The sequence below is a fragment of the Leishmania braziliensis genome, chromosome 30 (assembly GCF_000002845.2).
Source record: "Leishmania braziliensis MHOM/BR/75/M2904 complete genome, chromosome 30".
Taxonomy (NCBI): domain Eukaryota; phylum Euglenozoa; class Kinetoplastea; order Trypanosomatida; family Trypanosomatidae; genus Leishmania; species Leishmania braziliensis.
In genome coordinates, this window is record NC_009322.2 from 1,202,243 (window position 1) to 1,229,156 (window position 26,914).

A 26,914-nucleotide genomic window follows, 5' to 3' on the forward strand; every position below is an offset into this window, starting at 1 on the left:
AAACCCAGACATACGTGCAGTGTTGCTGTAGGAGAATTTACTTGCGAACTCGCTTGTGATGGAATGGGGGCGTTGGGAGCCGAAAAAACGTCTTTTTGCCGCTCGGTGTGTTGCGATGTCTGAGCCTTTTCGGTTGTCTCTCTCTCTCTTCATAGTAGTTGGGATCGTCGCGTGAAGATGGATGTTGGCGTAACATGTAGCTTTCTGATCGGTCTCTATGTGTCTATGTTTCCTGCCTTCTCCTCCTACGTGCGCGCTCGTGCCTCTGTGTGGTTGCTGTTGTCCTTCTCCACAGGTTTTTCTTTTCTCCGTCATCAAAGGGTACAATGTAAATACGATTGAACTCCATCGCCTTTGCTTTTTCTTGCGCTTCTGAGCGTGTGTCTTTTTTTTTTCCTTTTTTGAAGCCTCGAGGCAATGAGGAAAGAGGAGTCATGGCAGCGGTGGATGATCGAAAGACGGCAGGATGGTGAGGGGGCGGGTCAAGGCACTCTGCACCGTTCTGCTGACACGCTTCACCCGCTGTTTGTCGCCTCTTTGCCCCATTTCGTTCTCCTAGTCATTTTGGATCGCGAGGAGCCGAGCCCGGGTAGGCGCTTGCTTGTCCCCCCGACCCCACCCCTTCGCTACCCACAGCGACGGGGATCCCTGGGTGGCGGGAAAAGGGTATGCGTGAGTCCGCCTATTCGTGGGTTGTGTTACTCGTCGCTGACATCAAAACAACCGAACTCTCATCGATAGCGTGGCCAGCGCGGGAGGCATCGGGAGCGCGGGTGGAGGAATGCGAGATTGGTACACTCGTCCACGGTAGTGGGAGGCACGCCAGTCGGGAGGAGTTGGGCACGTGCGGTGCGGTGCACCATGCGTATCTTTCGGCGTCCATTCTCTTCCCTTTGATCCTGCCTGTTGCTGCCGTGGTGGTTGGTCGGTACTGCCTCTCTCTCTTTTCTCTTTCGGGCCTTTGATGACTGCCACCCCATCGCGTCGTTGTGCTCGTCTTGTTATTGTTGTTACTCTCTAGCGGCGCCGCGTTAGTGTTGGTGTGTGTGTGTTCCGGTCGGGAATGTGTCGCCTCTCTGGTTGTCTTTTGCTCATATTTTTTTTTTCTGCCCACGTCTCTCTCGTTGCGCATGCACGATGGCATGTGTATGTTTATGTGTGCTTTTTATTTTCTTTGGTTGCCTCTCTGCTCTACCCTTCTCTTCCTCCCCTCCCCTCGTGTTCTCTTCTCTTTCGGTGCTCTCTGTGATGCTCACATAAGGGACGCTGTGTTTTTCTCCCTATTTCTGTTCACCCATTTTTGTTGCTGTTCCTGGACTCCACTGTATCAATCTCACCTGTCCCTTCCTCGTGCTTCACCTGCGCTGATCTTCTCCTTTTTGACTCCAGGTGGCTGCGGCCTCATTTTTGTTGTTCATTTCAAGCCCTTAGTGTATCTACTGCTTCTCCTTTGCTCGTTACACAAGTGTTTCTTCTTGAGTGTTTTGTTTTTTTCTTTCCCCTCTTCCATCAGACCGCTAAAAAAGGGTAGGCCTCCTTCGTATTCTCCTTACCCCCTTTTAACCAGCTTTCCACACTCCTCAGTTCCCCCCCTTCCTCCCCCCGCCCCCCAACACACAGAGCTGTATCCATACAACCGCCAGCAAAACATGGTCCATTTTTTTTTTTGTTTGATCTCACACTTTTCTCCCTTTGTATCTCTCGCCTGCTGTCTCGGCTGTGAGCATCTCTATACAACGCCATCTCCTTTTGTTCTCTCTCTCGTGCGTGTGCTTGCCGAATCCACTCCCCTCCTCCACCCCCCTAAAATGCGTCTTCATCTCGCTCTCCCCTCTCTGTCTTTTTTCGGTTGCCTATGCTTTCTCATTAGCGACTCTCTTCTTTTTAACAACAACACCCACACAAATGCCAAGGGCGGTGAACGAACCTGTGGCAGAGAGCGGAGGCGACATGTGCCTCCCACTCCCAAGGACACACCATGGTGTCCATGCCGTAAAGAAGCAAACATGGGACACCGTATCGAACACGTGTTTTTTTTTTCCTCATTCCCCCTTCGCTTTCTTGTCCTTTCACCCCACCACCTCCCCCTTCATTCTCTTGACTGCGACTTCTCTCGCGACAGATTCTTGTTTTTTTTTTTTTCGTGTGTGACTTCTCCGATTTCGACTATCACTACCGTAACGACGACTAACAAGCCTGACGATGGCTGTGAAGACTCACAATGGCTCTTTCTTCTGTCGAACAACAGCAAAACAAGAATGGAGACAAAACGCTCATCCCACCCACACAGACTAACTTGCCGAGTCACGTGCGTCGTCGGCAAATGACAGCTCGCTCTGTGACGGGTTGGAGTTTTCTCAGCGACACAAGAACCTCTTTTTGCTGCCTAAGTCGTGCCACTGGCGGCCTCAAGTGCACAAGCAGTGTGTTGTGTTGCGTCCGTGACGATTGAGCAAGTCTGAGATGCCTCACTTTTCTCCCCCTCCCATGTATGCCGTTCAACAGACGCGACCTCGAACGATGTCCTCCTCTGCTCCCTGTCCACTCCTCTTACTCTTCGTTTTCTGTATCTCTGTCGCGTTTCTTTTTTTTTTTTTGCGCACCTCTCACCTCGTGATGGTGTCGGTGACTCACGCACAACGCGGTGCTGACAGTATCAGTAGCAGTAAACACGCCAACGCGAAACATTTTGCTTGTGTACTCGTTTCTCTTCTCTCTTACTCAACTCTTTCTGCGAGTTGATTCACTGCTGCGCCAGCCAGCACACACGCCCCGGCACCCATAGCCGCAGACTCCTTCTAGAGCCGCACACGTCCGCCCTATACTTCTGTACTTCTCTCCTCGTTTCCACCCGCATACCTCCAACACGAATTACTTTGTTTTCATCCTCATCCTTTTCTGGTCACTTCTCTTCCCACTTTTTCTTTTTTCTCTTTTTTTTTCTTTTTTTTTTTTAGTTCGACCTGTTTTGTGTGTGCGCGCGCGCGTTTCTCTGCGTCTTTCCGCTTAGCTCATTCAGGCTTTACTGCCAGAGTACCGCCGTCCCGGCCGCCAATATTGACGTCTTTCTCTGCTTTGTTTTATTAATTTTTTTTTTTGCACATCGCACATTTTTCTCTCATTCCCCCCCCATTTCGTTGCTTTCCAGCTCATCAAAGCAGGCGCACTCGCTCGCACACGCACGCGCCCACACTCCTTAACACACATGCGCCTGTCCATTGCTCCCTCTTTTCTGATTACTCCGTTAGCGTGACACTTTCGTTTTCTGCCACGAAGGAATTCGCAGCCATGTATCAGGAGTCGAAGATTTTCATGATATTCAAGTCACTGCGCGACATTGTGGTGATTGGCGACAATGATATGGTCATCACCGACATGAACGCGGCGGCTGTGGCCTTCTTTGGCTGGACGGCCGATGATGTAAAGGGGAAGAGCATCGCCTTTCTCGTCCCCACTCATCCACTTGATGTGCAGGATAACACCGTCACCCTCATGGCCCACCTTGCCAACTCTACTGACGCACCCGTAGTGATTCAAACCACTCGAGATCCTCACGCGACAATGGTGGCCTGGACGATTTTGCCTATTCGTCTTCCCCGCGTGTACGAGTTCGGGGTGCACATGAACATCCGTGCCGCCCTCACCCCAAAATTGTCTGTCTCAGACCTGAACTTTAAGAACCGCACGGTGTTCCTGCGTGTGGACTTCAACGTGCCGTTTGACCGCGAGACCGGCACCATTCGAGACGATAGCCGCATTCGTGCAGCGATGCCGACCATTAACAAAATCATCAATGACGGGGGACGCCTGGTGATCGGGTCTCACTTGGGACGTCCCAAGAAGCCCAACGAGAAGCAGTCCCTGAGGCGCATCTTACCTCGTCTACAGGAGTTGCTGGAGAAGGAGGTTTCATTCTGCACGGATCCCTTCAAGGCAGGCGAGAAGGTGAAGGGGATGAAGGACGAGGACGTCATGCTGCTGGAGAACCTGCGGTTTTTCAAGGGCGAAAATAGCAAGGAGGCTGTGGAGCGGAACAAGTTGGCGTCCGCGCTCGCCTCCTTTAGTGATATTTTCGTTTGCGACGCCTTCGGTACAGTGCATCGCATGACGGCCAGCATGACCGGCGTGCCTCGCGTCTTGGGGGCTGGGGTGACAGGCTTCCTGATCGAAAAGGAGATCAATGCCATTAGTAAGGTGATGCGCAACCCAGAGCAACCTCTGGTCGCCATCGTTGGCGGCTCAAAGGTGTCGGACAAAATCAATGTCCTCGCCTCCATCTTCAACTTTGCACACACAGTGATCGTTGGCGGAGCCATGGCTTACACCTTCCTGGAGGCGCAAGGCTACTCCGTGGGCAAGAGCAAGGTGGAGCGTGTGGTGAGGGAGAAGGGTCGTGATGTGGATCTGCACAACACCGCTCGCGATTTGATGGATCTGGCCAAGTCCCGCAAGGTGCGATTCATGTTGCCCATCGATCACAGCTGCGCGAAGGAGTTCAAAGACGCGGAGCCATTTGTCACGAGCAACGCCGACATTCCCGCGGAGTACATGGGATTAGACTACGGCCCCAAGTCCATTGAGCAGGCGAAGAAGGCCGTCGCGCAGGCCCGCACACTCATCTGGAATGGGCCTCTGGGCGTTTTTGAGTTCCCAAACTTCGCTACAGGCACGAAGGCCATCGCCGAGTCTATCAAGGATAAAAAGCAAATTGTGTCCATTGTCGGTGGCGGTGAGACGGCGGCGGCGACAAAAGACTACAAGGAGTACATCACCCACGTGAGTACCGGTGGTGGTGCCTTCCTGGAGCTACTAGAGGGCCGCGCACTGCCAGGTCTCATCTGCCTCACGGCTCGTGCTGCCCCCAAGCTGTAGAGGTGAGGCAGCACGGGCCTCGATGGTGGCGTGTGTGGGAGGGGGGGGGGAGAAAGGCAAGTAGACGCACTGCGGGTCTGTGCATGCAAGTGGTGTGAGGAAGATGAAGTGGAAACAGCTTCGTCGCTTCACGGCTCGAATGACATGCCTGTTCTCTCCCCCTGTCATACCCTGCCGCTCAACTTGCCATTCCTTCTCCCGTCTTCTGTAAAGCAACCCTGTAAGAGTGCGCGTGATGTGTTGAAGCTTTTTCATTTTGGGCAGCGCGGCTGCCTCTCGGTCCCTATCACGGGAGCCTCCTCCTCTGTCTTGCTCCTGAAGCCTTGTGCCCCTTTCCTTTCGAGAAGATACCCCCCCTCCCCCCACACACAGACGCGCGTAGACAGAGGGGGAAGAGGGGCAGACACGACAGCGAGTGTTTGTCGAATTCCGTATTCCATCAGACAGCGTCACCGTCGAACCTACAGCAAGCGAGAAGGAGTCAAACAGTACACATTTTGGAGAAGATACACCACGTATTGCAGAAGGCAGTCTTTTTACTTCTTCTTGTGCCTCTCGTCCCTGATGACGGAGGAGACTTGAGTGCGCTGTATCATCTCAGGGCCCTGCACACGCCCCTGTGGGGAGGCCAAGCAGCCCCCGTAAGCTCTGCCAATGCCGAACCACCTCTGGCGCTTGACAGGCTCAAGCACCTACAACGTAGCGAGCTCCGAGCGATGCTTTGTTACTCATGTCGGCGGTCAGGTCGTGAATGGCGCCGCGTCGCAGCAACGTGCCACAGCGAGCATGTTTGTGCCACCCATATGATGGGCGAGGTGCCCATACAGCTCGAAGGTATCCCACCCGGCCCGCACTCTCCACTGGTATGGGGGAACCTGAGTGTGTCACCCCAAGGAGCGCACCAGGTGACGACCGGCATATTGTGAGTGGCCGTGAGGCAACCTGCGGAGCGGGTGGATGGGCAGAGTCTGAGACAGAGGTCATGCTCAGATGATTGGGTCGGCGCATTGCTGCGACGCGCGCGTCTGCGACTGCTTCCAACCAGGCGATGGGCCCCTGGCAGGCTGGGGCAGAGTGGGAGTTTAGCCCACGTTGTATGGCAAAGACTGGACGCGTTGGGAAAAAGTCTGTTTTTCGCGTTTTTCTGACTGTGTGGATTCTTGCGACGCATTTCTGTGCGGCATAGGTGAAATGTGGGGCAACGACTCTCTAAGAGAAGGCCGTGAATCGGAGGTGCTTCTTCTCAGAAGCAAACAGATATGGCAGTCGTTGTGGCTATGCTTTGTCCTTGAACCTTTTACGTCTATGTGTGTGTGTGTGTGCGTGTGTGCGTGGTTTTGGTGTGTTGTCCGCTCCTTTTTTTTTTTTTCCGCTTCCCACACTCTTTTTGCTCCTTCCTCATTGTTGTGCCTTTGCTCATTGCTCTCTCCCTTCTCTCGTGGTTTCGTATTCCGCACTGCGCACGCGTGCTCGGCAGCAGGCACAGCAGCAAAGTTCCGTGACGAGGAAAGCTTCTCTGCTCTCTGACGTATGCAGGCGTCTCGCACAGGCGGGCAGTCGACTGTGATCGGTGGCGAAGGGGTGACTTTCCATTGGCAGTGATAGAGGTACTGTGGTGGGAGTCGAAGGAGAGGACGGTGGACATCGTCTTTTCTTCCTCTTTTTCTCCGCTGGTCTGTGGGCCTTTCCACCCCCACCCTTCAATGCTCTCACTTTTATCTGACCTTCCCTGCCGCTTGCAAGACGGTTATGTAGGAGTGTCACACTGGGCCCTTTGCGTGGCAGACATGGCAGCTGATGTATCGACGTTGCACTGGGAAACCCCAACTGTGCGCCTAATGTTGTCAGTGCCCCTTTGATGCACATCTCTTCGCAGTTATTTCCATTCATTTACTACTCTCCCCTCGCTCCCCTCTTTCCAGAGCCCTTGACTCGTTGTTCACAGCTCCATACGCGGGTGCCACTGCCTCAACCTTCTTTTTTTTCCTTTGTACTTCCGTGGGGGTTTTCCCCGTTTTTCCTCTCTCGAGGCTGTCAAGGGACGGACGCAGCGTCCTAGGGCAGCTTCCGCACTCTCATTACGGTGTGTGCTTGTGTTGACGGTTGTGACCCTCACCTTTGACCTCTATCTGTCAATAGTCTTCGCAGTGTTACTCGCACGACCGTATAAGGACACTGAGTGGGCTTGTCGCTGTTCCCCACCGTCCGACACACTTACCCCCCTTCAGCAAGCGGACAATACCCGCCCTTCTACACCCCGCCTCGCCTTTACTTCGATCTCTCATTTTTTTTTTTGTGTCTTTGTTTTACTCTCCCTCCTTTTCGACCACCCACGGACGGTGGCATCGACGTGTACGAGTTTGCGTGTCGGGGTGTCTTTTGCCGACTCGATGTGAAAAGGGACTTCATCGTCGGAAAAAGATTTCTTTGCTCCATCCGAGTGTCGGTGCGACCACTCGTCTATGTGCTGTCGATGTTGTAGCGGCGCACCGGCTTTCTATCCTTAAATTCACGATGCAACCCATCAACCCCAATGATCGGAGCACCCAAGCGCAGTTTGTTGAGGTTGCTTGTAGAGCAGCCTCGCCGAACCCGGCGGTGCGCACGCCGGCGGAGAGAGAGCTTCTTGCTTTTCTAGACTCGGTGGATCAACAAAGTGGACTGCCGCAGCTACTACTGGAGCTTACACATAGTGAGACTCCTCATGGCGCCTTCTTTGCCATTAGCTTCAAAAATATGGTGAAGAAGTGTTGGGATCCCACCACCTCGGAGCATTGCATTCAGGAGTGCGATAAGGCCGCTGTGCGGGGTACAATTATCGAGGTCATGCTGCGTTCCTCGGGTGCTGTACAGCGGAACTTAGCCGAAGGAATCGCTCTCATAGCCCAGGTTGATTTTCCCACCGCATGGCCTGACGCCTTGTCGCTGATCGTAAAAGTGCTCACATCCGGAAATGATGTTGCCCAACTTCGTGCTGCGCTGTCCACGTCTCACAGTGTTTTGAGGAAGTACCGTCATCAGGGTGAGTTGACCGAGACACTTGTGCAAGAGCTGCGCGCCATCTACAGCTTGCTGTGCCCCGCGCTGGTTCGCAGCATTGAGTCGCTGCTCTCGACGTTAGGGACGCAGGGTACGAATTTGACCGAGGTGTACAGGGGCATTACGGACGCGGTTGAATGCCTGCGCGACATTACGTCACTTGACCTCGGTGACGAGTTCATTGAGCGCATTGGATCCATTGTGAGTATGTACAATCAATGCCTCACAACGGTAATGGCGCAATCGGCCTTGTGTGGAGGTCATGCAAGTGCCATGATCGAGATGAACTCTGCTGTGATAGCGTGCATGACACACTGGCTAAATTCGTTTGACGAGGACTTTGAGAATTTTGCACCGCAGTTTATCGAAGTTGTGATTGGGATGTTGGCGAGTCACATGAGCAGCGATCTGTCCATGGATGATCTGGCCGTTTGTTGCCTCGAGTTGGTGAGCAGTGCGTGCCGTGGCACCACCCGTTCCCACCTGAATACGAGAGAGAAGCTGCAGTACATACTGCAGTTTATCATTCTCCCCAACCTTGCCCTCTGCGAGGATGATCTGGATACCTACACGAGCGATCCGGATGAGTATGTGAAAAGGAACATGGAAGGCTCCAACTTTCACACCCGCCGCCGTGCCGCCGTGGAGCTGGTGCGTTCCCTGCTTCTTTATCTTCCGGAAGTCGCGCGACCCCTGCTCGCCGAGGTGACCACTGAACTCCTCCGAACTGCACACGGAGACTGGAGGGCCAAAGACACTGCGATCTACCTAGCCTTTGTGCTGGTGGTGGATGGACAGTTAGTGAATACACAGCGCGGTGTGACGGCGCAGCAGCTCAGTGACGTTATTCCTGTTGCTCAGATCCTTGAAGGACACGTTTTTCCGGAAATCAGGTGCGATCTCTCAGCGCAGAGCCCTGGCATCGTCAAGGCGGACTGCATGCTCGTCGTTGCAGCCTTCCGTTACCTCATTGCCCCCTCTGCATACGAGTTTCTCGTGCCAGCACTGACTCACCACATCGCGGTCGGGGACGCGGTGGTGATGACATACGCCGCACACACCCTCAAGTGCTTTCTCTCCGTCACCGAGGCACCGGCCGCCGCTGCTATTGAGGCGGTCTTTACGGGAAACACCATCAGCATTCTCGAAGGTCTCTGCGTGCGCATTCAAGGGGAGGAGACACCGAATCCGTACCTCATGCAGTACCTCATGAGCATGTGCTTCCGCTTTCCGAAGCTCGTCGCCCCCTTTGCAACACAGGTGATAGCCTCTCTCCATACGCCGCTGTACAGGGCCGTGCGTAACCCTTCCAACGCGCTGTACAGCCAGTGCATGTTCGAGGTTATCTCCAAGTGTGTGGCACTGCAGCCAGGAGCACGGAGTGAGCTTGAGGGGATTTTGTGGCCCACCTTCGCCCACGTGCTGCATGAAAACGTTGTCGAGTACGTTCCCTATGTTCTTCAAGTGCTCGCCCAACTGGTGCGCACGTACCAGGCCAGTGACGCTGCGCAGCGGTGGGCTGAAACCCCTGCGGAGAATTACCAAGCGCTCGTCTGCCCGCTCACTCAGCCGCAGATGTACGAAATACGCGCACACATCCCGGCGCCCGTTTGTTTGCTCTGCGCCTTTGTCGAGGTCTACCCCGGATACGTGCATCGAGCTGGGATGACCAACCCTGCTCTGAACGTCTTCAACATACTGGTGCGTCTCAAGAACTACGACAACGAGGGTCTGAACATTCTCACATCTATGCTGCTCGCGTACCCTGCGGACGTCATGGATGTGTACATGGACACTGTTCTCAAGGTTCTGATGGACCGCCTGGGGAGTTCCTCTACACCGAAGTATGTACGCATCCTCATACTCTTCCTCTCGGTAGTGGTGGTGCAGCGTCAGGACGCGGACTATCTGGTCACGCGCCTCAACAATATCGAGAGCGGCTTGTTTATGAGAGTTCTCGGCAACACATGGCTGCCTCGTATGCAGAAAATCACTGGAGATGTCGAGCGCAAGGCATGCGTGGTAGCACTGGCCAGGCTTCTTTGCGAGTCAACAACGCTACAGTCTGACACGACGGCGTGGGTGACGAGTGCTTCCAGCTGCCTCAGGATGCTGCACGGTGACGTGGAGCCGGACGACCACATAAGCTTCACGCCTGCAGCGGGCGTCGTGCAGAATGCAGGGTCACTATGCGGTTATGCCGCCGGACCCGAGGAGCTCACCAGCTCGTTTCACCCTCTACGAGAGGCAATGCAAAAGCCACGTGATGTCTGCAGCCAAGTCGCCGACGCCGAAGTGTTCTTTCAAATCGAGTTGTCAAGCTTTCTAAAGGGCCGCGGCACACACCTCTCCGCCCCGCTCAAGCAGTGGCTTGGTCCACATACTCCTGCTTGGCTTCAGTAAGATGAGCACCACTGTCTCACGTAAATTCAGGAGTGCCCACTGCATCTTTTTTCTTCTTCTTGGCTACTAGCAGTGAGTCCACCGCGTTGGTGGAAGAATGGGCACACGACACACCCATGCGAGCGAACACCCGTGGCATCGCAGAACAGCGAAACGCAAGGGGAGCGCCATGTGACTGTGTGGGCCCCTTCCTCCTCCTCTGAATGGCGGAAATGTTTCACGAACAAAAAAATATGCGGCTCGTTTCTCTTCGGATGTCGCACGCTGTTCCTTACTCTCTCCTGTATCATGAATGCAGTCTCAGCTGACTCGACGTGTGATCTTCACAGCTGCGGATCCATCTTGGGTTGGGAATCGCTCTTCGTTAAGTCGCAACTCTTCAGGGACGGCGACCGTTTTGTATTGCGTAGGTGCGCGCCGCCCCTCTTTGCTTTGCCCCCCTTTTTGAGTGTCAAGGTGTGTATGTTCTGCACCCGTGAGTGTCTGCGTGTCTGCATGGCGTGTGCTTCTCCCTTTCTGTTTCGCTCTTCACAATACCCCTAATGATGCCGTCCACTTCACCGCTGTATCAGGACTCAGTACCCACGTTATGGGCAAACCCAAACTCTGTGGATTGCCCTCGGTTACGGTAACGAACTCTTGGTGCCGGCGGGGGCAGGGCTTGGCTGAGGCGGTGCCAAAGAGATGTACGGTTGTGGCGACCACATTGGCACTGCTCCAGTGGGACGCAAAATAACGAAAAAAAAAAGCGCAAACAAAATGCGCACTTTTCTTCCCAACGCGTCCAGTCTTTGCCATACAACGTGGGCTAAACTCCCACTCTGCCCCAGCCTGCCAGGGGCCCATCGCCTGGTTGGAAGCAGTCGCAGACGCGCGCGTCGCAGCAATGCGCCGGCCCAATCATCTGAGCATGACCTCTGTCTCAGACTCTGCCCATCCACCCGCTCCGCAGGTTGCCTCACGGCCACTCACAATATGCCGGTCGTCACCTGGTGCGCTCCTTGGGGTGACACACTCAGGTTCCCCCATACCAGTGGAGAGTGCGGGCCGGGTGGGATACCTTCGAGCTGTATGGGCACCTCGCCCATCATATGGGTGGCACAAACATGCTCGCTGTGGCACGTCGCTGCGACGCGGCGCCATTCACGACCTGACCGCCGACATGAGTAACAAAGCATCGCTCGGAGCTCGCTACGTTGTAGGTGCTTGAGCCTGTCAAGCGCCAGAGGTGGTTCGGCATTGGCAGAGCTTACGGGGGCTGCTTGGCCTCCCCACAGGGGCGTGTGCAGGGCCCTGAGATGATACAGCGCACTCAAGTCTCCTCCGTCATTAGGGAATCACGCAGTACTACATAACCGCAAGTGCAACAGAAAGTGGCGTGCAGCGTGTTGGATGTGTCTTGGCGTGGTCTGACGAACTACGCATGTCCTGCGCCGATCCTTTTTTTAATATTTTTGACAGACCACAAACTGCTGATTTGAGGTGCTCGCAACCACCTCTTCTTTTTTTTGCCAGTTTATCGTGCGCAGGCTACTAATGTCGGGGCGTCTCCGGCGGTGGAGGTGGTGGGTGAGGCGGCCCTGGTGGAGCAGCGGTGCGTGTCGATGCAGGTGTGCTCAGGGCTGCATGCGTATGACGTCGCGCTTATGTGTGTGTGTGTTTGTATGGCGATGTTTGAGTTTTCGATGAGTCTTCGTTGTGGAGTGTTACTTTGTTGTACGTTTTATCATGTAATGTTCGTTTCATCGGCTTGCTCGTATGTGTCATTCCGAAGCACAGCAGGTAAAAGGGATAATCACTGTGGCTTATGTTTTTTTTTTTTTTTGTATTGTGTCTCCTCGATTAAACCCACAGCGACGGCGCTGGAAGAGTCGGAGTGAAGAGGTATCTCGCCTCGTGGAACGCTTCTTTGCTTCCGCACTGGTTTGCGAGTATGTCTGGGCTTGTGTGAGCGCGCTACGACTCACCAGAGGACGACAATAACGAGGGTTGTCACAGGGATGGGTTCTCTTTTATGCGTTCTGTTCGTCCTCTCCGCATCACCCAGCCCTGCTCATTCTTCTTTGTTCTCCCTTCAGTGCGGATGCTTACATACGGTCATGAATTCGACCAAGATAGCAGACAAAATTCCCACGAAGTTCAAAAAGAGAACAAGTGTGATTCCTCAAAGGCCCACATACTCACCCATACACAACATCAACGGATTGCTAAACGGCACGGCGGAGGTCCTTCTCTTTATATCGGCGACGCCATGTATCTGCTCTGTGTCCGGTGCCGGGCGGTGTGTTGGCTTCTTCGTCACGGCTTGGACTTTGCTACGTAGGTGAGCCTGGCACTCGTTTTGCATCACAACTCTCTGAGTAACGCGTCGCGGACATGCAGACACACGCGAAATCACACTTCCACCGCTTCTCTTCTTTGTGTTGGTCAACACCTCGGTTTTACCCCTTTTCCGCCCTCTTCCCACACAGAGGGCTCACCGACGTGGAATCGTTCTCCACAGCCACACTCACGTACGTGCGTGCACCGTTGAAGGACATGAGCAATCCGTTGGCGTACTCGGCGCCGATCGCACCCCAGACGCAAAGCTCCAACTACCCGACAGTGCACAACATTAGTTTCCGTCCTTCGCCGCTGTCTCAGGCTTCAACAAGGCGGAACACAAAGCTCAAGTGTCCGTCATGCGGGGTATGGGGTGAGAAAAGCACAGTGTGCAAAGTGTGCCGTTCTGCCATACCGGGCCCGCACCGCATCCGCGCGCCTCTTTCTTCAGAGACCGCGAAGCTCCAGCCAAATGGCTCAGTTCAGTGCTTTGCCGTCTTGCAGAGAGCCACACAAGCCAGCGTGGCAGCAAGCGGTTCTACGGCGAGCAAGAAGGGAAAGTCTCTCAAACATAATGCTCCACAAACCACTGCAACGGTGCTGAACCAACGTGCTCCTCGCAGCCTCACCCCTTCCCCCTTTCGTACAGCGACAGCCGACGCCGGGGACCACGTCATCGGCGGCAGTGCAAGAGCAGCAACGTAGCCAAGCCTTGTGAAGTACTAGCGGCGTCTGGGCCTCGACTGGTAAGCCGTCAAACTTGCGCCACGCCGTGATGTTTTGTTTGTGCAGAGAGAAGCAGCCGCGCGTTTGTGTGTGAGAGTTGGGGGGACCGCTGTCAGGTAAACGCAGGGAAAGAGAAAAGGGTTGGCGAGCCCCCAACTTTCGTGAGGTGATCTTCGTCACGCGATTGCTCTCTCTCATGATCGCCGCACCTGAAGCGACAATAGCGGAGGAAATGTAAATGAAGGCATCGATCGCTGCTTGCTTCTTTGTCTCGTGCTCTTTTTGTGTTCTTTCCCTCTCCCTATCGCTTGCTGTTTTGGGGTTGTCTGCAGAATCAGCACCTGGACCTTGGACAGGCTATCTATGAGCCTCGTGCGTTTTCAGTGCGGTCTCTTGTCTCTGCGCTCTTTTATCGGTATCCAAGAACTTGGTGGTGCACAATAGCCCTACACCTCTATACGCGCTGTTCTCACCTTTCTATTCCATTGCACAGCTCTGCGGACGCGTCTCTCTTCACGCCTTTTCCTTTTCTCTCCCCCCCCCCCACACACACACCCAAATGACAGTGACTCGGCGTGCGTGTCTGCTGCACACATGTATCCACGAGCGGAAGCTTCACTTGCCTTGCCATCTCAAGTTTGAAGCCTTGCTCCCCCCTTGAGGCGGAGAGGCTCCAGCTCAGATACACAAATACGCAAGCGCAGACCCACCTTCTAGCACACACAGTCAGGGCATAACATTGATGTGCATGCCTGGGTCGCACAAGGCACAGTAACACCTGCACTGCGCGCCCCACCTAAAGTCTTTCACGCGTCAACTCCCACTCCCCGTCGTCGCCATTTTCTCACCTCACCGTTTGATGAGCGACTATATGTATGTGCGTGTGCGCCAAAGGAGAAAAAGGCACGCACAGCGGTTAACCACATGAAGCTTCACCTGGAAGATGCTTACGATGAGCTGTGTGCCGAGTACAACACCATGCCGCTATGGAACTTCCTCGGCTCTCTGCGGAACACGTATGTTTTGCCAGACGGCGAAGTCTTCATGGACGCCTCTTCTGTCGAGGGAGATCACTTCTGCGTCTTCGTCGAGCTTCTTCGCAAACTGCTGCTTCGACCCATTGTATTTGTCAAGCCCACTGCCGTGCATCTTGGCGCAGCTGCATCGACGCTAAGCCACTCCACTCTCTACAAGCCACAAGAGCGAGACGGTCACGCCTACTACGTCATGCCGCCTCGTCTACTGCGGATAAAGCTGCGCCTCTCGCGCAACGCGAATAACGTAGATGTGGAGCGCGTATGCCACCTGATAGTGGCGCAGAAGGTGTTGGACTGCGTTCCGTCCCCGACAGCGCGCGATAGCTCCACAGAAGAAAATGGTCAAGGTACTGGTTCCCTGTCGCAGTTGAACTGGCCGGAGAGGGCAATCATCGAAAGCATTGACTTGCACAGCTGTGTGTTTGTTTCCCTTCCGGGTGGGCGAGCCCTGCGCACAGCCGCGCGGCGCAATGTGTACCTGCAAAATGTGTTCCTGGAGGGGTGTAGCGTGAACGCGGCGGTGGTGGCGCACATAGCGCGAGTGACTCGCAGAAATCGGGAGCAGTTTCGTCTCGCATGTGCTTTGTCCTGATGCTCGACAGCACACATGCGCGTGTGCGTACGTGCAGGGAGTACTGTGCGCTTTTATAGACGTTTTGGCATACAACGAGAGTTTCTCAGTTTTTTTCTTCTGTGATGGAGGGTGGGAGGGGGGGGGGGTATAGGGGGTCGAGAGACGATATGGCAAGGGGTGGGGGTGCGGATTTAACGCGCGCGGAATACATGTGCCGAAGCCACCTTGTGGCTTGCCTTGAAAAGAATCAGAGCGAGGAGCGCGCAGATTTTAGTCAGTGGTAACTATGCTGCATGGATGTGTCTTCCCATGCTCCTAGTCGCCCCCTTTCAGCTGCGTAGGGAGGCGCATTTCTTCTCTCCCGCTGTATGTGCGCGCGTATTCCTCTCTTTGCGGCCTTCAGTCCTTTGGCATTTTTCTTTTTAAGCATATTTGACGCGTTTTGTGTGCTGGATCGTCTTTTACTGTTGCTCTCTGCTGTTCTTTGTTGGCCGCTCGATGGTCGACTCGGCTTGCTTCACTCTCGTCGCCAACTCCACGTATTGCATGTCGTATTTCCGTGCCTCACCCGCGACCCCTCGTGACATCTTCTGCTCACCCTTTGGTGTTCTCCCTGGCGCCACTCTCTTTTCGTGCTTGATGGGCTGCTCCCTTTTTCTTTTTCTCCCTCGCCGTGATCGCGGACATTGCGACAGCCGCGTTTACGTCGGCTGTGCTTCGGGACGTGTGCGTGTCAGTCAGGGCTGATTTTTCCAGTTTCGACTCAGTTTCCCGTTGCATCCCGTCTTCTTCAGGCCTTTTGCTGTGCTTAAAAAAAGCGAATGGTACTGCGCCTCCACGCGTGAACGCATGTGTGCGTTTGTGTGGAGGCGCGCATGGTAGGAACGGGATAGCTCGCGAGGGAGAGAGGTGTTGTGAGGAGGAGAGAGAAGGCAGTCAGCGCGGCGCTGAGGGGGTCGGGCAGAAAGCTGCTGGCGTTGCCTTTCCCAAAGATGACGGTGTGTGTGTGTGTGTGTGTGGGGCAGCGCTCCAGTTGTAGTGGTGCGTCCAACTTGCCCATCTTTGGCTTAGTGCCCACTGGGCAAGGATTCGACAGCGTCAACAGCACACACAAACACATACGCTTGCGCTTCCCCGCAAAGCAAATCCTATGAGTGGTAACGGGCAGGCGCTACACGCTGTGCGGCGGCGGCCGCCGCCGCAGCAGCTCCAAGGCTTCTTCCATACCCCTGATAGAGCGTCGGGGAGATGCTCGGCGATTCGAGGGCAGGAGGCAATAGAGAGGAACACATCATCCCCTTTTCCTCATGATTGTGTGAGAAGCTCTTTTTAGTCTGCCTTGATGATGCTCGGGACTCTCCATAGGTGCAAACTTCTCACCTTCTTTTTTTATGGTTCGTGCGCGTGCTGCGTTTGTTTTACTCTCCGCTTCTCACCAACGCCGCTGCTCATCTCTTCCTTCCTCCGTTTTAGTGTCCGTGGCTGGATAGGCCTTTTTGTCGCCTGCGTTTGTGTGGACCCCAATGCAGGCCGCACTCCTCTACTCTTCATCCCCTTCCTTATACCAACACCACGAATGATGGCTGCTTGCTCGTGAGGAGCATCCTGCGACGTGAATGGTAACAGAGGGAAAAGCAAAAGTGCAAAGGCTATCGAAAATGAAGGTTACGTTGCTTTTTTATATTTTTTTGTGTGTGGGTGTTGTGAGCGTGTAAGAGAGACATCTGGCTCCTCGATTGTCACCCGTGTCGGCGAACGCTCTGAAACGCACCCATGCACGGCTGGAACCGCAAAGAAGGTGAGTCCTCACAATTTTTCATGATGGAGTGAAGATGGTGAGGAGAGTACTTTTTATCTCTGCCTTCGATACGTGAGGGTATACTGCACAGTAGCACACCCGCAGACACACCCACATATTTATAAACGCTCGGCGGGCTTTGTGGGTATGTGTCTTCATCTTCAGCTCTCTCACTGTCTGGACCATTTTACCATGTGTTTTGCTACTGTTTGAAGCGTTTCTTGCAACCACTCTGCCCCCTCCTTGGTGGTCTCTGATAGTCTATGATGTCTGGTTTGACTCCTCTTGCACTCAGAGGCGTGGGCAAACGTTAGGATCTCGCGACCCTCTACACACGCAAGCACAGCAAATTTTTCATCTTATCGTTGCACGGGTCACTTCTCCACAGTTTCGGTACTCGTCAGCGCGCGAGACGCGAATTGAGAAGTCCCTGTGCTTGTGTCTGTACGTGTGATTACGTCTCTCTCTTTTTCCTTTTTTGAAGCCTCGAGGCAATGAGGAAAGAGGAGTCACGGCAGCGGTGGATGATCGAAAGACGGCAGGATGGTGAGGGGGCGGGTCAAGGCACTCTGCACCGTTCTGCTGACACGCTTCACCCGCTGTTTGTCGCCTCTTTGCCCCATTTCGTTCTCCTAGTCATTTTGGATCGCGAGGAGCCGAGCCCGGGTAGGCGCTTGCTTGCCCCCCCCGACCCCACCCCTTCGCTACCCACAGCGACGGGGATCCCTGGGTGGCGGGAAAAGGGTATGCGTGAGTCCGCCTATTCGTGGGTTGTGTTACTCGTCGCTGACATCAAAACAACCGAACTCTCATCGATAGCGTGGCCAGCGCGGGAGGCATCGGGAGCGCGGGTGGAGGAATGCCAGATTGGTACACTCGTCCACGGTAGTGGGAGGCACGCCAGTCGGGAGGAGTTGGGCACGTGCGGTGCGGTGCACCATGCGTATCTTTCGGCGTCCATTCTCTTCCCTTTGATCCTGCCTGTTGCTGTCGTGGTGGTTGCTGACAGATTCATGTGACTCCTTTTTCTACTCGCTACATTGCGCTTCCTCTCTCTTCTCTCGCTGTCTTGTTCTTTCCATTCCTGTTTCCCACAGCGCTCTCGCCCTTGCTGTATCTCTCTCCCTCTCGACGACACGCAGCTGAGCTGCCATACTTAGCTGTAGACGGCTTTCTTCTTCGTTCATTTATGTGTGTTACGTGTGTTTTCACTTCTGGTGTGCTCACGCCTCTCGATTATCAACTCTTCTAGTTTTGCACCCCTTTCTCGCATCGCGGCGCTCTACGACGTGCCTTTTCCGCCCTTCCCTTTCAGTGCCTCCAGCCGTGTTTTCTTTCTTTGCCTTTCCGCTTCTTCTCTCTACCTACGCATACTGGCCGTGGTGGTCCGTGTGAGAAGCAGCGCTTCCTCATCCTCGTGCCGACACGCAGAGGGAAAGCAGAACTGCGCCCCCTTTCCTTTCTTTTTTCGACCCCTTTGCATGATCAGTGGTCGGGCTCTATACACATTACGGATCCTCTTTGCTGATCATGGCCGCTGTCTACGCTAGCGTGACTGGGAAGGAGTTCGCGAGGGGGGTGACACTGGACGAGGGGAACCGCGTTGTGCGCGTTGACGCTGCCATGCCATCGCTCTCTACCCTCCAGGTGGGTATGGTGGTGCGCTCCATTGGTGGGGTGCCAGTAGGGGATGGCCGAGCCGAGCAGGCCCGCCACCGCAGCAACCACTCCCAGGTGCTGGTGGTGCTCGGTGCGCCAACCAAGGACGAGTTTGATCTAAGTTCTGACGAGGAGTCCGCAGCGGATTTTAAGCCTCTGTCGGCCATTCCTCCGCTTCCGGCAGAGTTTAGTAATAGTGTAGCGCAGAACAGCTCGGCTGTCGTCTACGAGGCCGCGGTAAAGTGTGGGGCGGGTGGTTGTGTCATCATCATGTGTGAGGGAGCCAACCCGGCTCTACCCATTACTCTGGCGGCTGAAAGAGCAAAGGCGGAGGTCATGTACATCGACACGGTGGCGCGCATGAAGACACGGCAGACTATCGAAAATGCTGGAGGGGTGTTGAAGAAGTCTCTTGAGAAGGGTCTGTGGATCTACGTGGAGCAGGCGACCAAGTCCATCACGCTACTACGCCAGATTAGCGACTGCATCATAGAGGTCCGGGCAGCGGGCAAGATGCACCCCCAGTCTCGTGTGTTGCTCATGTGCGAACCGCATCCCCACTTCCCCGAGGCGCTGATGCGCGGCAGCGTGACGCTTCGCAGCCGGCTGCAAAACAACAACATGGCGGAGGTGGACATACGCGAAGACCTGTCGGAGAGCACGCACCGAAAGCGAGCTATCCACGGCGATGAGATTCTCTCCAGCGAGGCCATTGCGAAGCCTGAGGTCACTGCCACCCGAAAGAAGGTGCGCATCTCGAATCAGGTGAACATTGTCAATCTCGAGAAGAGCACCTTCATGGAGATGAGCGCGAGTGCGCAACCCATGGCGGAATCTACTGCGTCCAGCGACGGCATCTCGCGTGTGGCTAAATACTCCTTCGGCTCGAACGAAAACTTGATCTCTCTCGCTTACGTGAGAGACCACCGCTTTGCTATCGGCACGAACAGCGGCTACGTCGTCCTCATCGACCGCAACGGCCTTCCGCTGATCCAGTTCCGGCCACACAAGGCGTGCATCTGGGATGTCAGTTTCTCTTCTCAGTTCGACTTTGCCACCGCCTGTGAGGATGGCACGAGTGTCATCTACAACTACTCGCTGACGAACCAGGAGCTGACGACAGTCTCCGTTGCCTCCTTCCAAAACGACGTGTTTGCCGTGACGTATGCAAACCCCAATGATGTGACTAGCGCGGTGCTGTCCGGAGGGCTCAGCGCCACTGTCTGTGTGTTGCATTCAGACCGGCAAAACAGCTCTTTCATTGCATGTCGAACGTCTATTCAAGCCATGTGCGCTACCCAGGCAAACCAAGCGATCGTTGGCGGCGGAACCGGCGCCTGCACCCTTATCGACATCAACCACTGCGTTGTGACAGATATATCTCAGTCTCACAAGAAGAAGGTACCAGCAGTCGGCACACACGGCAGCTTAGCCGTGACTGGCGGCTTCGACTGTTCCTTGCGTCTCTGGGATGTGCGCAACGGCTTCCATCTAGTATCACAGCAGCAGCTGAGCGAGGTGATCACAGCGGTGGCGATGAATGACCGCTACGTCGCCGCGTGCAGCGGCTCGAGCCTGTACTTATGGGACCCTCGTAAAATGGACCGCACGCTGGCGCTGAAGGCAAATGCCTGGAAGGACTTGACGCGTGGACTCCTGCTAGATGGCAACACGATTGTGACCGCCTCCGTGGACGGCGTAGCACGCATCTGGGAGGTAAACTAATGTGGAGTGCGAGGTACTGGTCCGATAGGTGCGTGGTATGTGGAGGAAAGGTGGCATAGGGGGATAAGAGCGAAGCGGCGCAGTTGCCCCTCTGTGTGTGTCATCCTTTCTCGCCCCTCCCCTCCTCTACGCAGGAAGTACTGTATGAGGCACGCGCGCGGTGACACCCACATGTGGGAATGCTTCCATCCTCTCTGCCTTACTGGCTGATACCCCCTTCTTCCACCCACATTCATACGCACACACACACACACACACACACGCACGCACTCATGTGTATTCGTTTATGCCTCTATACCTCAGGATCCACACGTGTACAACTGTGTGTGTGTGTGTGTGTGTCCCTCGCCTTGTTTGCCAGTAGCTGGGGAGAAGGCGAAGGGAAAAAAACAGAGGGGACGTGGGGAAGGGCTGGGGTGGGTAACGGTGCTACGAGAAGGGCAATCCTCTTGTTTATACACGAAGGGGCCGAATCACCACAAGGGCAAACGACGAGGAATGACGACATCATGCCGCTCATGGCACTCTCCTTTTTTTATGTGTTACCCCTTCTCATCGTTCTTTCCTCTTTATAGTGCGGTTTGAATTTGCATGCCGGCAAGGACAAGGCAGCCCTGTTCCTCCTCCTCCTCCTCCTCGACTTTCCCCTCGAAAAACGATGTATGCGACAATCCAGTTGAGTCGTAGGGGAGACAAGTGATGCTGACGGCTAGGGCCGAGGAGGGGGCAGCAAGGCGCGGTTGCGATCACAGCTGCGTCACCTTGGGCCGATGCCAATGTGCGAGGAGGGAGGAACGGAGTCGAGTCGTCACCGCAGAGGGAGCACCTGAGTGATTAGTAGGGCTGAAACATCGTCTTTAGAACGCAATCTTTGTGCGAGTGGGTAAGTCATACACATACACAAGAGTATTCCCATACGCACGTACGTGTCGGTGCGTACAAGGAGCTAAGTACGTTGGTGTGCCGTTCGCAAGCCAGTGAGCCGTGAACTTTGGGCTGCGTTCATGCATCGTACCGCCTTGGGACATTCGCCTACCATTTCCCCCCTTTTCTTTTAGTTTATTTTGATATGTCTTTTATTATGTTAAGTTTCTTCTTTTAGGGTTCCTGTTCTTCTCTACTTTCCCTCTCACAGTCGGTGGGGGAGCTCTCTACTCACAGCGTTGTCGTTGTGGCTCTCTCTCTCTCTCTTTCTTTTGTTTTTCTTCTTCTGCCCTTTTCCTGCTTGTTATCGCTTCCTTCCATCCTTCGCTCTCCCCTCCTTCCCCCTTCCCACACGCTCTGGTGTCCTTGTTTTGATGTCCGCGTTCTCTCGGTTCCCCCCCTTTTCTGTTATGTTTCGCGTTCTTGTTCTTCGTCCTTTCAACTATCACCACCCCTCGTGGGTACATGTGTGGTGGAGAGCCTTATGGCGGTGTTTCGTGACTCTGTCGATATCTGCGTACATCTCGTGATGTTCTCTCCGTAGGCACCTCGATACTGATGATCCGGTGCTGTGTGTCTTCGTATGTTTCCACAGCCTTGCCTCGCTTGCCGAGTTGCTTGACGAAGAACGCACACTGCGCTGCGTTGTTGCCTTCATCATTCTCTCTCCTTCACTCCGATTTCTGCATGTATTTTCGGTTGTGTTTCGCTTTGTTCAAGTGCTTCTCCTTCTTTTCGCTCTCTCGGCACGTCTTTTCATGTTACCTGCGCCCCGCGATCCCACTCCTGAAAGCTGCCATGTGAGGGCATACGTACAGCGATGGTGAGACTCCCACTGGTGCAGCAGCAGCAGCCAACCCACCCCCATGTTAGCGCTCCGCCGCTGCATTGGCCCGGAAGCGCGGAGTCTCCGCGAGCGATACGCAGAAGCGGGGAGACGCCTCGTGGTGTTTGTCGATCGCGGTTTTTGCCAATTCCATGCCCCGTGACGACGGTGATTGCGCAGGGAAGCGGGCGCCTGTCAGTGCAAGGCGTCCACATCTCGGATTGCAAGTGAGGCTGCCGCCCTCCCCCACTTCTTTTCGCGTTGCAATCATGTGTGCGCATCTCCGCCACCGCACGAGCTTCTGTCCCACCCACCACTCCTGCGCACGCGCGAGCTTGTCGTGGTGATGCCCTTCGCACTGTCTCTCGCGCACCCCTTTTTGCACTGCGTAACCCTCCACTGTTGCACGTACGGCTGACTTCTCTCTCTCTCTCTTTTTGAATTATTCGGCGCTACTTTTTCACGTCTATCGCATGTGAGCACATGTTTAAGTTGCGTGAGGCCAACCACCAGGCCCTGTTTCGTCCTGCTGAGAGCGCGGCCCCTTTGCGCCTCTACAAGCTGGCAGGGGTGGCTTTTGTTGGCCCAGCACTTCCTTATTTCTCGAGAGTTCTCTACTTTTTCTTTTCCGCCCCTTTTATTATACGAATGTCCAGCGCTGCAGATGGTGCAAGCGACGGCGGCGACACTGCCTCAACTAAAGGCGCCCCAGCACCAAAGCAGCGTGTGCGGATTGCTGATAGCATGCGCGAGCTGAGCGCGGATATACAGCAGCTGGAGGACCTGGGTCTCTCACTCGATCCTCTGACACCACCGTCTTCAGACAGCGTAGAGCATATTCTCATAACGGATAGCTGGAGCTGCAGCGTGTGCGGTGCCACCAGTGCTGCTATCTGCCCCTTTACTGGGAAGCCGCATCGCAGGCGTCTCGTTACCATTGCTCAGCACGCTCTCGGACTGATTGAGCGGCATGTGGGAAAGGTTTACGTGCGACCAGCACCGCTGTCGCAGCGCGTGGAGGGCGAGGTGCAGGTGCGCACCCAGCGGCGGTTGACCATGAATCCGCACACGTTCTTATTGGCGTTCTACTTTGCGTCGCAGGCACCAGCTACTCCAGAGGCTGCAGGCGCTGAGGCTCGGACGCCGCCGTGTTCGCGAAAGCCTGGTGCATTCAGCAGCCGTGGAGGCTCCGAGTGGACGAGAGAGTGTGCACGTCACCTGCTCGATGTCGTTCGTGAGATAAAGGTGTACGGTGCGTCTCCAACGGACGACGTGTACTGCCACTCGCTGCTGAAGTCTATGCGGAGTGCGTGGCGGCAGTATTCACGACAGGTTAAGTGGGAGCTGGCGGAAGGTAGCGCTAGCGAGTCGGAGTCTCCGACGGCACGGTTGAGCGGTGAAAGCACGCAAGCCTCGCCGCCTAAAGCCGTGAAGGCTCGTGACGAGCTCGTGAACTGCACCCGCCAGACTCTGATGGAAGCGATGGCGCACTCCCGCAAAGATTCTGACAACCAGGACCTAAAGAGGTTTACCGCGCTTCTCTATCAGCGACTCTCCCGGCTCTGCACCGCCGACGAGTTCGCCGATGTCAAGCGGCGCGTCGAGCAAATCGAGGCGACTGACTCCACGCCGCGGATCGAGTACACCACACCTCCTTGTGTAATGCTCGACACGAACACAACAGCATCCGAAGACGAGGGTGGCGGCACGGCTGCATCGTTGGTACGATCTTCCACACCTGGGGGTGCTGCGACGCCTGGTTACGAGCGCCGGCATGCTGGACCGGAACTGCCTCCTGGGTGGTATGTCGATGAACGGGGTATATCACGGCCGCCGGCAGACCACGAAGAGCGCAAGCGGCGCGAGCGTTATCTCCAGAAGGAGTTCAAGGCGCAAAAAGCATATGAGGCGGTCATGCAGATAGAGACGGACAAGGGCAAGCCAGAGCAGCTACAGGCGGAGGTTGTCGCAGCCCTTACCCAGGCTGAGCTGCAACTGCTCTCCACGGACCTCAACACGACACCGCCGAGGCTGCAGCGTCTCTTTCGTCTCCTGACGTTTGTGGAGGACCGCTTCGTGGAGGCGTTGCCCTCCCGCCTGCGTCCGCGCCTGCGGCAGGAGTTTCACGATGTGCTGGACTGGAATGCCATTCAGCGCCAAGCTTGCGGAAACGCGCGCTACATCTCCAACTTGGTCCGGTTCGTTGGTGAAAAAGTGATTGAATGCAGCTCTCCAGCGCGTGAGGCCACCATGGCAGCCCGCATGACTACTGTGTGTGGTGACATCGAGCACTGCACGCCTGACGTGGGCACCGCCGTGGCGAACGCGTTTGCTTTTTTGGTTGAAGCAATTCGCGAACTGCGAGAGGACGTTGCGAAGTTCTCCCTTGTAATGATTAACACATCACTGAAGCAGAACGCCGTGCAGTACATTCAAGAGTTCATTACTGAGTGCTTGCCGCTGCCGCGCAAGTGGGCTGGTTCGATCGCCTTTCTGCGGCGCTTCATCAACGATGAACGGGTGCTGTTGTGGTCCTCGACGAGTGTGCCTCAGGCATGGATATCCATCACGCCGGGGGAGCGACGGGTGCGCGGTGCGCTGCTGGTCGGGACTCTGAGCTTGTTGCGCAGTGGCCAGCACACGAGTCTCGATCGCTGGGTGGACCTTCCACCGGAGATCTTCTACTTCGAGAAGTCCATCATCTTCAAAGCAGCCAATACGGTGCAGGAATGCACACTGCTACTGTTGCTGGATGGCGCAATCTCGAGTGTGCTGGCGCGCCGTGGGATCAAGGCGGCGACGGTGTCGGGCGTCATTCGTCATCTGCACAGTCAAATTATGTCGCTTCTAGCCGAGGATATCCGTCTCAATGCACTCAAGGATTCAGTGATCGACTTCGTCGAGAGTCAGCTGTACCACTTACATTTCGGAGAAGCAGCGCACGATGGCGAGGACTCACTTGTGGCGCTTGCCCAGAAAGTTACCCTCACAGACACCGAGAGGCAGACAATGCGGTCGACCATTGACAAGATGACCAACACCGAGGACCCGCTCTACGTCACTTTTGAGCGTCGTGTGCTTCAGTTCATGGAGACTGTGCTGCTGAAGAACAGCAGCGATGTGGCGCCTCTTGGATTGGTGACAGACACGCTGAAGCAGCAAGTGCAACTACTGCAACACATGCTGGTGTTCCACTGGGAGGTGTACATGCCGTCGTACCGTGAATTGCTCCCGTTGTTGTCGCTTGAGTCAGTGGCTGCAGCGACGTGAGCCGAGGCCGCTCCATCCACAGCAATCTTTCTGGCCTATTCGACGGAAGGGGATGTGTATGCAAGTGAGGCGTGTGAGGGCATGTGGTCGCTCTGGTGGCGTCATTGCGGTTGTGCTGGCGTTCAGCATGTTTCTCAGGTGTTTCCACCACTTTCACTTCATACAGTGTGCGTGTACGTGTGTGTGTGTGTGTGTAGGTGGGTGCGCCGTGTTGCCGAACTTGACGTGCGATGTCTTACGTGAAGCTATGATGCGATTGACTCAGTTGTGTTGAGTGTCAGCCAGTGATGCCATTGTATGAGTGCCTCTTATATGTATCTGGCTTTGCTCTTCGTGCGTCCGTGACAGCGCTTATGCAGAACTGCACGTACGCCCACACAGAGCTAGACGAGTATACGTGCTCTCTCCTTTTTTACAGTTGAGCTCGCGCTTGTGTGTGAGCTGCACTGCCCTATGGTTGGTTCTTCCCTTTCCTTTGTCAACGAAGTTCCGTGCCTCTGCTTCGCTTGTGCACGTTCGTATGTAATGATTCTCTCTCGTCGTGGTGTCGGTTCCACAACCCTTCACCCAGCACGCATCACCAACGCAGAGTCTGTCCTCTCCAACTTCTCCTCATTGCACTCGCGTGGTGTGCGTGTGAGGAGGCGTGCACGGCGGACAGTCGCAGCGTATACTGTAGAGAGGGAAGAGGGTAAAGGCAAACGGAACAGGATTTCAGTGCCTCGGCTGCTTTCATCTGTGCAAAGAAAAAATCCATCCAAAGGCTTCACAACAGCGACTGACTTGGATGACTCCGCACACCACCAAGGAGCGCTGGTTCACAAGTAAGGCGTGTGACGAACTGCATGTGGCTAGGGCCTGGGTCTATTGTCCCACTTTGCCCCGTCTGGTGCCTGCTCTCAGTTTGCGTAAATACTTGCGCCGCATGGTACCCAACGTGACCCCCCCCCCTGAAGCAGCAGTGAAAGTCAGATGGGGTCGTGCTGAGTGTCCTACTCCCTTTCTTCGAGACCCCACGTCTCGCCACTGGTGCCTCTCTTCTCGTGTACTCCGCGTGCGCTGCAACGCGTATGTCATTCAACCCCATGTTACGTCCTTCTCATCTCTCTCGTTTCTCCTACTTGCTTCTTTCCTCTCTTCTCTCTGTACCTCCCTTACTCGCCCGGTTCTTCGCTTGTTCCTGCATTTACACGCACACGCCTCTGCCGCGCGCTTTGTGTGTGTGTGTGCTGCTGCTGCCGCTTATCACCTGACGCACGCGCTGTGCCTCGGATTTGGTACCATCCTGTCGCCCGTCGGCCTTGGACGGCACGCGTTCCCTGCAGATCCCCCCCATCTGGTTGTTGAGTAGATCGACAGGTTTATCTTGGGTTTTTCTTTTCTTTTTTTCTTTTGGCGTCTTCTCTCCCCTCTTCCCCACTCCCCCTCCCCTCACGTGGCCCTGGATAGTGCAGCCTCCTTCTCCCACTTGTTCTTCCCTCATCCGTATCCGACTCTGGTTCTTCTTCCCGCTTTGTTGCTTGCGCTCCCTTAGCCAAACAAACTACACAAAGCGAGCTGCACTGGCATCGAGGTACACACAAGAAAGCTATAGCGGACTGCATACGCAGAGTAAGCCCATATATTCAAGTTACTCCCACTCTCTGTGCCTGTGTGTACATCTGACTCTTTCTCTCTTCACTGACAGTCGTTTTGTTTGGGACCACACTTTTTCAGTTTTCTGGACATCCCCACTCCTA

At 55.0% G+C, this 26,914-nt stretch overlaps 5 protein-coding genes across 5 annotated transcripts; all 5 read left to right on the plus strand.

Moving 5' to 3' along the window:
• Window positions 1–3,288: 3,288 nt before the first annotated feature.
• LBRM_30_3420 (putative PAS-domain containing phosphoglycerate kinase) lies at window positions 3,289–4,872 on the plus strand (the record flags this gene model as incomplete). Its single annotated transcript, XM_001566916.1, has 1 exon — window positions 3,289–4,872. One exon carries the CDS (start codon window positions 3,289–3,291, stop codon window positions 4,870–4,872), a length of 1,584 nt encoding a protein of 527 aa, XP_001566966.1.
• Window positions 4,873–7,386: 2,514 nt separating this feature from the next.
• Window positions 7,387–10,314, plus strand: LBRM_30_3430 (putative CAS/CSE/importin domain protein; the record flags this gene model as incomplete). Its single annotated transcript, XM_001566917.1, has 1 exon — window positions 7,387–10,314. One exon carries the CDS (start codon window positions 7,387–7,389, stop codon window positions 10,312–10,314), a length of 2,928 nt encoding a protein of 975 aa, XP_001566967.1.
• Window positions 10,315–14,286: 3,972 nt separating this feature from the next.
• Window positions 14,287–14,991, plus strand: LBRM_30_3440 (hypothetical protein, unknown function; the record flags this gene model as incomplete). Its single annotated transcript, XM_001566918.1, has 1 exon — window positions 14,287–14,991. The coding sequence occupies one exon, from the start codon at window positions 14,287–14,289 to the stop codon at window positions 14,989–14,991; it is 705 nt and encodes a 234-aa protein (XP_001566968.1).
• Window positions 14,992–18,301: 3,310 nt separating this feature from the next.
• LBRM_30_3450 (conserved hypothetical protein) lies at window positions 18,302–20,155 on the plus strand (the record flags this gene model as incomplete). Its single annotated transcript, XM_001566919.1, has 1 exon — window positions 18,302–20,155. One exon carries the CDS (start codon window positions 18,302–18,304, stop codon window positions 20,153–20,155), a length of 1,854 nt encoding a protein of 617 aa, XP_001566969.1.
• A 2,398-nt stretch (window positions 20,156–22,553) lies between these two features.
• On the plus strand, window positions 22,554–25,175 carry LBRM_30_3460 (conserved hypothetical protein; the record flags this gene model as incomplete). Its single annotated transcript, XM_001566920.2, has 1 exon — window positions 22,554–25,175. One exon carries the CDS (start codon window positions 22,554–22,556, stop codon window positions 25,173–25,175), a length of 2,622 nt encoding a protein of 873 aa, XP_001566970.2.
• Window positions 25,176–26,914: the final 1,739 nt, after the last annotated feature.